Below are 12,402 nucleotides of genomic sequence, written 5' to 3' on the forward strand. Positions count from 1 at the left end.
ATCCATCTTGAAAATGGAGAGGGAAAAGCATTGAAATGGATTTACGTTGGAGCATTTACAGTGGAGCTACCATCTCCCAGTGGAGTGGATCATCCCCACTCCAACATAGTCTCACATGGACTTTGAAACTGATGCTCCTTGCATGATTTCCCTTGCAAGGGAAGGGAAGGGGAAGGGAAATTAGACCCCTCTGTCTGAGGGATGACCTAAACATCACAGAGTATGAACTACCAGACCAAACCAGGTTTAGAAGTGTAGGGTGCAGGTGTACATCCCTAATGATGGAAATGAGTGGCTGGACAGAAAGTAATCTCATCCTTCTATTCACCACTCATGTGCTGAGTATTTGAAATCTTTTTCTTCCTTCATCCTGCCATTACCATGCAAATATAAAACTGAGTAAAATTTGGAGATTCTACCCATGGGAAGGTATGACCTTTCGATACTTGTTCTTCTAAAAATGTAAAGAAAAAGAATCTTGGAACTGTTGAAAGGGAATGTTTTGACATTTCCATAGGCCCAGCATGTGCTGTCTCTCCCTAAATTAAAACGTTTTACTTGGGCTGATTGTTTGAGCTGCAGTCCTCTGGAGAGCTCAGGCTGAGAGAGGGCAGGACTCCTTCCAACTCTGGGGCTTGAACGCAATCCCAGGTACCAAGAGCTAAATGTGGAGGTTGGAAACTCACCCCGTAGACGAGTTCTCCCACCATGCCGTTCCAGGTTTTGGTGTCGGGGTCCCGCGCTCCGTACTTGCCGTCGCGCACGATCTCCAGCCGGTAGTGGTAGCCCACGTGCTTGGCAATCTCGGCGGCCAGCTCCACGCAGTAGCCCTCGTACCTCTCGTTGCCCTCAAACTGGTTGGCATTCTTCTTGAGCATCACATACGGGTCCTCCTGGCACACAGAAGAGCCCCATTGAGCCCTGCTCCTCATTCCAGAGGTGCACAACAGCTGTAGAACAGCTTCTGGTCGCCCTGCAAAGCTCTAGCTTTGTGTTCCTGTGCCAAGTGACATGGCCAACACCCCGCGGGCTTATTCCAGAAGGCACAAAGTCTGATTTTTTTATTGTGGCATATTTTTTTATTCATGCAGAATCTGTGTGGAGCTCCTGCAGTGATGGACCTGAGGGGAATGGAGTAGCTGGCAGGATTTGGGCAACAAATCTTTCAGTGTAGTTCTGCAAGGGGTATTTAATGTATCTGAGCTGTGAATTTTTAAAGGCATGCCTGCCTGCGTGGGCACAGAGAATCAAATCTGCTGGACAGGAGAGAGCCTTAAAGTGTTTAACTCAGTTTAGGTATTGTGTCTTTGCAGACTCCCAGTAAGCAATCAACAACCAAATTAGCAGTAGTTCATGTTTCTGCAGGGTAAGTGTGTACAATGACATAATATATGATACCATACATTGTGGGGTACCTATTATTCCTTCATGATTATAGTGGAGATTTGCTTTTAAAGCAATGATTCAGGCTCTCCGAACAAAACAGCTTATCCTTCCCAAAACTGCAGCCCCAATTCTGTGGGATAAATACAAAGCGCAGGTACAATGTTCTTAATTTACCTGTGTTGGTGCCTCTATTATCTTGTCATAATCTTTTGTATTTTCTACACTTAAGCATGAGAGCTCTTTAATACCTACTTAATTAGCCACAGCAATTTGCAGATACCTTTATGGAGCCGACAGGAAACAGCAAGTGCTATTATTACTATTATTATTATTGTTGTTATTATTATTATTGCTATTATAAAAATGATATAATACAAAGAAGGGCACATGAGTGGGAAGAGGGAGCCTGCACATCAGGGAGATGGGGGAGAGGGAGAGCTGGGATGGAAGTTGTGGCACTTACCAGGATAGTTGTGACAATGTAGGTCCTGTTCTGCAGGCTCGTAGACTCGTTGCCACTTTGAGTATCTACAGCTATTGGGACCAGCTTCTCATCTTCATTCCAATAACCAATCTGCCCAATACAAAACCAGGATTAACATGTCTTTGGAATGCTAACCAAGATACAGTAACAGGGTGATCCAACCTAGATCAGCCTTCTCTGCATTTTCATACCCAGATAGAGATCTCCTCTCCTGATTTTTCATGTCTTTGGTGAGGGGGACAGGGAAATTCCCCATCCCACTGTGCCTCCAGCCTGAACATAATGTGCATGATGTGCTACACTAGCACAGTGCTTGCATGCATGCAAAAACATTTATCACATTGTACTGGTGATTACTGCCATTCCTACAATGAGAGTTCACTTTCCCTGTGTGACTTCCAGAAATTATTCTAATGGTGAGCTTGCCTGCTGTAGGTGCAGGTGCTGGAGAGTGATGAAAAATTGTCCTGCAGCTGAATGCCTGCATGAATATAGGACTGACTCTTGGGACATCTTGAGACAACAGGACAAAAAATCAAGTCAGAACCACCCCCCCACCACCTCCCCCAGTTCTGTGCCAGTGTCAAAAAGTTTGGGGTTACAAATAAACTGAACACCTGTAAAGGGAAGAACTCTAAGGTCAAAATTCTGCTTAATAATAATCAGGGATTTGGGCAGCTCTATCACTCCTTGCAGGTAAAGCAGAGTGCCAGCAAATATCTCGAGGAAGATTGTGGTTGAGATTATCCACTTTGAGGGCTTGATTTTATAAGAGGTTTTCCATCACCTCATGTAAGTAAGAAGTTGCCTGAGCTCTGCTCATATGAAAGGAATTTCTTATCACAATAAATGGGAAAATGTATTAACCAGGGCATGACCAGAAACCTGCTGATGGCAGATTAGAGATCATAACAGCTGAGAAAAAAAAAATCTATGCAGGCTTCTAATCACTTTTCATTGCACAGACGAAAAAAACAGAAAGTGAAGAAAGAGCTTTCAAAGCTCTGCACTAGGGCAACAAAAGTGGAGACATGGATGGATGTTTGCTTTGCACCTCTAGCCTGGTGGATCTAAAATACAGCAGGCATCATGGCAGTGATGTACAAGTCTTCTAAACAAATACTGTTTCTGATGGTAACTACATAGAAAAACCAAGAAATTCAGCCAGTCTATTTCATCTCTTCTAGACTCTCTCCAGACAGCCAACCTATTGAAGTTCAGAGACCCAAACTGGGCATGATGCTGCCTTTGTCCTCTAATGAATACTTTGCAGTGAAGGAAGACTGCTTTGTATATCTTCAAAATGACATTTATTTTATTTGTCAAAGAAAATTTACATTTTTTTGCTTGACTCTGAGGGGCTTTGATCTCACACCTGCTGCTCTCAGGTGTAAGTATAAATTTGACATAGGGGCTGTAAATATGGAACTTTCATTATTTACATTTTTCTTATTTTCAAACAGTCTTTTTTTCCTTTCAGTGACTGAGGAGATGCAGAGAATGCCCCTTTCCAAAATATGTAGTAGTTCTCCTTTATCAAGGAATAACTGAGTCATTCTCTGTTCTTCAAATACCTGGTATCTAAAGTGGGACATAAGCACCCAGAGTCAGATTTTCAAAAGAATTAGTGTTTCAAGGGCTTGGCATCTGTGAACAAGGCCAGATTTTTCAAAGAGCCTGGGATACAGAAAGGGATCAAGACTTCAGAAGAGCACAAAGGTCTGTGTAGCTACTGGGACATGGTTAGTGGTAAAGCTTTTGTCACTTCAAGGAGAGCAGAATTAGGTCAACATAAAGGGCTCACTTACAATGGCTGGGGCAAACAGCTTCTGCTGGCCCTGCCCCTGTTTATCCTTGGAAAAGTGGAAGGGCAAAGCCAGACCTGTGGCTGGGCCTTCACCAACGCACTGTGCCAATAGCAAAGGTGAGCTGACCAAGATTTTAGCATCCTGGAAAATTTTTGCCACACCTGAGATGCCCTTGTTGCTCCTGATAACACCTTCCAAATGTTGTGTTTTTTTAGCAATATACCACGAGTCCTCCCTCGTGCTTGGCTTTGCTCGTGCCTAGAGCTAGGAATGCCCTTGCTGTGACTCCACAGACAGACTTCCATGAGCAGGAATAGCTGTTGAGACCCAACCACTCAAACATGGGCTGGAACCTGACACAGGATGTTGGGTCACTCTCTGCTTTACCTTTCTGATCCCGTCGTGCTTCATCTCAATCACGTGGAGGGTGTAGTTGGTCCTGCGTCCTTTCTCGTTAAACTGAACGTTGCCAGACAATCCTTCAAAATGGACCTTAAATACATAAATATCAATGAAGACAGCAAATTGGTGATGCTGTGGTGATTCAGGAGCAGTGAGAGGGGAGGGGAAGAAGGGTGCTGAGTGCAGTTATTACTCTCAATTCCATGCAGGGGAGGCAGCACATCTGCCTGGAACTGGGATTTCACTAAGGCTCACTCTCTACAGCACACCTGGCCATGGGCACAGCCATCCTCTTACCTAACTCTTTCATTTATAAACCCCTTCTCTTAAAACTCAGTGGCTTAAAACATAGCACAGCCTAAGAGCTAGATCACCAATGTGAGCCCATCACCTCTTGGGATGTGACAGTGAGCTAAATCAGCTCTGAACTCCTTGAGTTTGTGGGGTTTTGTATTTTCTAAATCTGACCTGGAGTCAGGATTTGGTAAAGAATCTGTCAGCTCAAATCAGGAGCTGTAAATCAGGATGAAATATGAAACCACGGCCACAGCTGCCAGCCATCTTCTTTTGATAGAGGGGAGTCCAAGTTATCAAGCAAATTTAATTACCTCTGCACCAGATTAAAAAAATCCAACAATTTAGTATTGACATTTGCATAGGAAACTTTGAACCATAAATCTCTGCTGATAACACTGCCGAGCTGAAGTGATGCTAACATCACATCCCACATCCTGAACTTCCCCTGCTGCAAAAGTGCCCAGCCTGGAATGGAGACTGACTGGAATCACCACTCTGTGGGGACCAGGCAGTGGGGACCGGGAACAAGGGAAAAAGAGTGCAGGTTTGGGTTTCTGTGGACACCACCCAGAGAAGTGCTCATTCCCTGCCTTTCCACTTGCTTTGAACAAACCTCTCATCCCTGTAACTGAAGTCTTCCCACATGCAAAATGGGGACAGGCACTTAACAGCTTTCTAAAATACCCTGAGATCCTCAGAATAAAGACCCATGGTGAAGAAATGAGGCTGTATCACTGCAGAGGAAATCTGTTGATAATCTGGTTAAACTGTGTTTGTTTTCCATCTGTTATAACAAAGGTTTGTCATGAAAATGAATATCTGCCAGCATTTTCTGAAGCTCTTTCAAACCAAGAGGTATTCCTGGTGACATTTGGATAAACATGCTTTTCCCTTTTCACAAGACACAACATGCCCATAAAAAATAGATGTGCTGAAAAAGCACCATTGTCTTAAGCACTCCCAAGCCTGCTTTTTTTCACGTATCCTGTGGTTTTCTTTTCAGGTTCTGACCGATTCTGAAGCTGAGGTCACAGGTGCTTGTGCTTTGTAGCTTTGTGTGCACTAAAGGCAGGTTTACAGCGTCAATTTCTTCTACCTGAGTGAATGAAATCTTAATCCTGTGATATCCATGTGGTGCTGAAACGGCAAAAGGGATCTCTGCTATCCGTGCTGCAGGATTCAGCAAAACTTTTCTGTCATTCATCATCCTCTGACTGTAAATGCAAAATGCAAAAATGCAATGCAAAATGCAAAAATGCAATGCAAAATACAGTGAGGACTGACTTCAACAGTGCAAAGCACCAGTCAAGTCAACTGGAGACATGGAGCATTTAAGCACCTTTGTATGTAAGGCATGGATGGCCATGTGGCTTTGCTGGGAGCACAAGGATGCTGTTCTGGCCTTCTGTTTTAAGGGTTTGTCAGCAGTTAGGGAGTAGCTTTCTGCTTATTAGATGTGCTGACCACATAATGATAAAAAAAAAGAATTTGTTTAAAATTATCATAACCTTTTCAAAGTACAATTGAAACCTTAGTGTAGTGGTTTTAAGGAATATTTTGGGCCTTTTCCTGCAAAGAAAGAAAAAAGGTAATTATCTTTAATAAAAACATACATTCTCCTGCAACATGCCAGATTTCTGTTTTTTAAAAAAATGAAGAATGCTTCATATTTCTTTTCATCTTTGTTCCTGCCATTCCATGAACCCTTGTTAGGGTTGTAGGGAGGTGGGGGTCAGTCTGTTCCTCCAGACAGCACAACAGGACAAGAGGAAATTGCCTCAAGGTGTGCCAGGGGAGGTTCAGATTGGAGATTAGGAAAGATTCTTCTCCAAAAGGTTTGTCAAGCATTGGAATGGGCTGTTCAGGGAGGGAAGTGGTGGAGTCACCATTTCTGGAGGGATTTAAAAGATGTGTGGATGTGGCAGTGCTGGGGACATGGTTTAGTGGTTTAGTGAACTTGGAAATGCTGGGATAATATTTGGACTTGATCTTTGATCTTCCAACCTAAATGTTTTTAGGATTCTGTGGTTTCTTCCTACACTAAACAGGAATAAGGCAACTTGGGAGCTTATTCCAGACATTTGGGTAGAAGCAGGTAACGAAACCTCTTCCTTTAAAAAAATTTAGGCATTAACAAATGGGAGGTGAAGAGAAAGCACACTGTGAACAGCTGTAAGAATTATCTTAATTGTAAGTCTTTACAGAAAGGATAACTCAAACCTTCAATTTTATCATGTTATTATATTTCCATTTGCCTCTTTCTTCTTCTTTTGCTACACTACTAAATACTGGAAGATTATCAAATTCATAGTTAATTTTTTTGCTAGGAGGCTTCTTGCCCTGCCTGTTTCAGTCTTTTATTTTGACCATCGTAACTGAACTGGTCAAGCCTTTTTAAAACTATTATTTTTCATCTATAAAGAAGCAACTTTTGCAATAGGGTCTTTGTGTTCTTCACCCAAAGTCACCCCAGCTGAAAAATCAAGACTTTTGAAATTGTTCTAATGAAGATATAAGGAAACTTCAGAGGAGATTTTCCCACACACACATAAAATTGTGTTTTCCAGCTGTCTAATTTTTATATCTTATTCTCATAAATTCAATAAAGAAAAATGCTGGAGTAGCTATTGCTCATCAGAAGACTTCCAAGTATTTCATGTTTATTAGGTAACCTATCTCCCTAATGCACCAGGGAGGCTGATTTTATTATAAGGGCTTGGAGAAGCTGTGACAGTGATTTGCCCAAGGTCATGCAGAAAGTCAGTGACAGGCTTGGGAACAAATTGAATCCAAGCAATAAAATCAAATCAGATGTAAGATTTGGTTTTAAAGGAATTGCTGTTTACCAGTAAGCCAAAACCAAATCAAAACAAAATACTTGAGGAACTTTACACATGATACAAATTAACCAAATAAATGTTATTTTTCTTGCCTTCTTCACATTTAAGGAAAGAAGATGGGATAAGCTATATTTGGATAACACTGAACTAGCAGTATTTGCAAGGAATACATTTATTTCTGTCAGGAAAAGAAAGAAAAGTGCTAGAAGTAAATGTCAGACTTGAAATTTAATGAAATTTTAAAATATTCTACCTTGGTAAGTCTTTGATAAGAGTGAATTATTTTTCTCTCTTGCTGTAAATTTCACATTGTATTTTTGTTTATTCAAAAATCTAAGTTTTATGCAGGAGGAAAAAAGCAAGACTATCAGATTTGAGAAATAAACTATCTAAATGGCTGCTCTTAAGATTTTTATGAGTCCTCACAGTATGAAACAAGCTATAATCTGCACTTTGAGAGCATTTTGGTGACAGCCAACACATAAGGCAAAATTCACATGCATTCATTAGCAGGCTGGAACTGAAGCTGAGTTCGCAGGCAGTCAAATAATCTGCAAAAAATACGGTTTGAGCAGGTCTGTGTCTTAGGGAGGGCAACATAAAGATTGGGATTCTTGCTTTAATGGTACAATATTTTGGCTTTAGAACAACAACAGAAGGAAGGACACCTCGGGTGGCAGCAGGAGAAGCATTTTGCTGGGTGCAGCCCTGAGCTCTCTGCTCTGGAAGGATCAGCTCCTGCTCATCCCCAGTGATTTGTGCCGGCCCTGCTGCTGCTGCCCACCCTCAGCTCCCAGCACACACACCCCAGCCTGCCTTCCCAACCTGCTGCAGGGCTCTCTGGATGTCGATGCCTTGTCCCCAGGGCACGGCGGGGTTGGCCAGGCAGTCGCCGGCGTTGCCACGGCGGGAGATGTCGATGCGCTGCCGCCGCAGGTTCTGGAACGCCTCGGCCATCACCCGCACCCCGTCGTACGTGAGCGCCGACGTGTACTGCCAAGAGAGACATTTTTATTTTATATGTTCTCTGTGTTCTTCACACATATGTATTTGTAGCTCTCTAGCCTGTTAACTTGTATTGTATTGTATTGTATTGTATTGCATTGTATTGTATTGTATTGCATTGTGTTGTATGATATTGTATTATATTATATTGCATTGTATTGTATTCTGTTCTGTTCTATTCAATCTATTATATTATATTACAATCTATTATATTATATATTGTATTGTATTGTATGATATTATATTATATTGTATTATATTATATTACAATCTATTATATTATATATTGTATTGTATTGTACGATATTATATTATATTGTATTATATTATATTACAATCTATTATATTATATATTGTATTGTATGATATTATATTATATTGCATTGTATTGTATTGTATTGTATTGTATTGTATTGTATTGTATTGTATTGTATTGTATTGTATTCTATTCTATTCTATTCTATTCTACTCTACTCTACTCTATTCTATTCTATTCTATTCTATTCTATTCTATTCTATTCTATTCTATTCTATTCTATTCTATTCTATTCTATTCTATTCTATTCTATTCTATTCTATTCTATTCTATTCTATTCTATCTATTATATTATATTACAATCTATTATATCATGTATTGTATTGTATTGTATTGTATTGTGTTGTATTGTATTGTGTTGTATTGTATTGTATTATATTATATTGTATTATATTATATTGCATTGTATTGTATTGTGTTGTGTTCTATTCTATTCTACTCTATTCTATTCTATTCAATCTATTATATTATACATTGTATTATATTGTATTTTATTGTATTATGTTATGCTATGTTATATTATATTATATTGTATTATATTGTATTATGTTATGCTATGTTATGTTATATTATATTATATTGTATTATATTGTATTATGTTATGCTATGTTATATTATATTATATTATATTAATTATATTATATTAATTATATTATATTATATTATATTATATTGTATTGTATTGTATTGTATTGTATTGTATTATATTATATTATATTATATTATATTATATTATATTATATTATATTATATTATATTATATTATATTATATTATATTATATTATATTATATTATATTATATTATATTATATTATATTATATTATATTATATTATATTATATTGTATTATATTGTATTATATTATATTATATTGTATTATATTATATTATATTGTATTGTATCATATTGTATTGTATTGTATTGTGTTGCATTCTATTCTATTCTATTCTATTCTATTCTATTCTATTCTATTCTATTCTATTCTATTCTATTCTATTCTATTCTATTCTATTCTATTCTATTCTATTCTATTCTATTCTATTCGTAATTTTCCATAGCCTTTCCCTAGGCAAAAAACCCAAATCAAATTCCAGAGCTCCAAGTCCCAAGAAGTAGAAAAAAGCCCCTGTGCTATCTTGGTTCTTCCTGGGAGCCAAGGTTGAGAACCACTCTACGAGATAAATTTCATGGACAGAGCACAGCTAGTGCTAAGGAAGGGACTCCAAAAAAGAAACCTGACCAGAGAAGAAATTACATCAGCACTTGTCCTCATAACTGGTGTTTTTTATCAATTATGTCCATCTCCTAAAACCTATAAAAATGCACTCATCCCTGTGGGGATAGGCTTTTGTGGACATCTTTCCATAACTACCCCTGAAAGCCTTCAAATAAAAATCCACTCTTGTATTACCTCCTTACTAAAAGTATCTTGAGTTTCATTTCCAGGTTAAGAAAAAGGCAACACTCTGTCCTCACCTCCTGTCTTAAAGTTCAACAGCACCTTGCTCCCTGTAACCTCCACTTCCCTCTTGACTCCTAAAAGTTGGTTTTGACTTTCACAGCTGGGAAGTGAAGGAAAAGCTCCTGATTTCACTCCCTGAAGAAGACTCAGCCCTGAAAGTCATTCACCTGTTACCCAAGCATTAGTGTTTAATTAGAAGCATTGACCTGAACTTTTAAGGAACACATTACGCTGTGTAAATGTGAGCTACGTGAAATCAAGAATCAAGGGACTTCTGGTCACGAATGGAGACCAGAAAATTCCATCTCAATCGGTAAAAATTCTGCAATCCTGAGTTTACTCAAACAGAAGCTTGTACAGAAAGCAGTGACAAACTCTTGGCAAGAACCATTTATGTTAACTCTTTTTTCTATGATCATCTACTTGATTTAGTTGCTTTCAACTTTCTTACACTAATCCCAAAGTTAACATTTCTGCTGCAGAGTGTTTGTCAGAAATGTATTCATTTTCAAATATTAAACAGAAAAAAACAACCTCTCCCTCTACTCATCCCTCAACAGCTTCAGGGCCTTCTGTGTCAGGAATTAAAATCCTTTCTCCCTCCGTTATACACACTGATTTGAAATGCTCCAAAAGAACATCTGGAAAGACTTTATTATCACTGGATGTCTTGTAAACAAGTCAAGGGTTAAGGACTTAATGAGGCTTTTTGTTTTTTATATACTGAACATTATGAGGTATTTAATTCTTAGCTTTGAGGGGTGAAAACTGGAAGACCGAGTGAATACATTAAATTGTGCATTTCTTAGGAGGCAGTGACTGCAGCCTAGTAAAATTCAGACAGTGTTAAGGCAAATGGAACAGGTAATGTTCATAATGATACTGAGAGTTTCTCAAGTGAGAATAAAGAGCCATGTGTGATCACAAAGAGGTGAGCATAACTTGAACTGAGGCAGATGGAACCAAAAGAAATGCATTTTTTTATACCACTTGCCTTTGGCCTCTTCCAGTCCACACGTGGATGCTCTCTGGCATCATTATTCCTCCACTGTTGCATGATCCTGGCAGGAATAGTGTCTGTGTAATTCACCAGCTGGAAGCCAGTGACATTGGCCCCACTCTCCCTGAACTTGGTCAGGTCAATGTCCATGAATCCCTGGTATAGGAGAGAAACAGGAGAAGCTCATCAGAGGGAGACATACCTAGATGGGAAAGAATAAACCTGCCTGTGTATGAATATGGCAGCTCAAGAAAGATATCTTCCCTCTAGGAGGAAATGTCCAGCTCAGGAGAGGCACCAGTTCCCCAACCATGGTGTGAATTTGCTTTTCTCACAGGTTCTGAACTGGCCATATCCTGCAGTTACCACCCAGGGAGACAAATAATCATATTAACAACAGCTCACTTGCAAGAAAGCTAGCAGAGTAATGGAAGAATGTCTCCTGAATAATGCTGGATGAAATGAACAAAATTTGTAAAATATATTAAAAAGTATTTGTCAGCCAGCTGTAAATTTTATACAGAATTGTTCACCCAGCCCTAACTCTCATGGACTCAGTCACCACTGGATAGGCTACTTCTTTTTAAATCTCAGTTCATGGGGAAAAACAAATTCTGAACAATGAACTCTCAGTGGAGCAGGAAGGAACTGGCTTGTCAGCTTCTTAAAGGAGTCCTATTATTAGAAAAGCCAGTTTATAGAATTTGCTCATTTGGGAGAAAAGAAGGTGCTTTTCTGGACTTTAGATTACTAATGAAATACATTTCTTTCATTTCCTTATTGTCTTTGTCTGCTCCTGGCTCCCTGCAGGTGATAACACGTGTGCAGGTGTATTGATCGGGGCAGCTCTGCAGAATCAGTCACCCCTCGAGTCAGGGGTGAAATATTAATTAGAGACACACTGCAATACAGAGGAAGGGGCAGAGGTGTTCAGTGCCAACTCTGCAGCCCTGCCCTGTGCAGAACTGTTTGCTGTGGCTCCTTGCAGAGCTGCTTGGACAGGGGCTGTGCCCTCTCGCTGTGTGTGGGACAGGCTGAGCCCTGGCTGTGTTTGGGAGCACAGGCACAAGAGATGTACTCAAACATTCACACTGGCACCATCAGAAACCTCAGTGCACGAGGGGAGATGAATGGGAGGGCTGTCACAATGCCATCATTTGAGCAGCAGGAGAGCTGGTTTGAGCTCTGCCCTCCCCCTGCCCTGCTGCTGGGTGTTCTCTGCAGGCTCCTCCTCAGCCTGCCCCTGGGCTCCTCTCCCTCGCTCGCTCTCAGACACACCGTGATGGTGTGAGCTAAAAAAGCCAAGTGACATCATTTTCAGGAAAACACCAGTCAGGTTCCCAAAATGATGCTCTCTGTTCACAGGCTGAGGGAGCTAATTAGCTGATCAACTTCCAAAGT

At 39.9% G+C, this 12,402-nt stretch overlaps 1 protein-coding gene across 4 annotated transcripts in view; it reads right to left on the minus strand.

The window, feature by feature from the left end:
* Positions 1-12,402, minus strand: part of GRIA1 (glutamate ionotropic receptor AMPA type subunit 1) — a 118,344-nt gene that overhangs the window by 33,102 nt on the left and 72,840 nt on the right. For 3 of the 4 annotated variants that reach the window (XM_058848595.1, XM_058848596.1, XM_058848598.1), the window contains 5 exons: positions 10,996-11,157; positions 8,043-8,210; positions 4,066-4,170; positions 1,850-1,960; positions 687-893 (listed from right to left, as the gene is read on the minus strand). In XM_058848595.1, the coding sequence (XP_058704578.1) occupies positions 687-893; positions 1,850-1,960; positions 4,066-4,170; positions 8,043-8,210; positions 10,996-11,157 (753 nt within the window). The remainder of the gene's footprint in view (positions 1-686; positions 894-1,849; positions 1,961-4,065; positions 4,171-8,042; positions 8,211-10,995; positions 11,158-12,402) is intronic. The other variant, XM_058848597.1, reaches the window with a different exon arrangement.

This window comes from Poecile atricapillus, chromosome 13, assembly GCF_030490865.1.
Source record: "Poecile atricapillus isolate bPoeAtr1 chromosome 13, bPoeAtr1.hap1, whole genome shotgun sequence".
NCBI lineage: Eukaryota > Metazoa > Chordata > Aves > Passeriformes > Paridae > Poecile > Poecile atricapillus.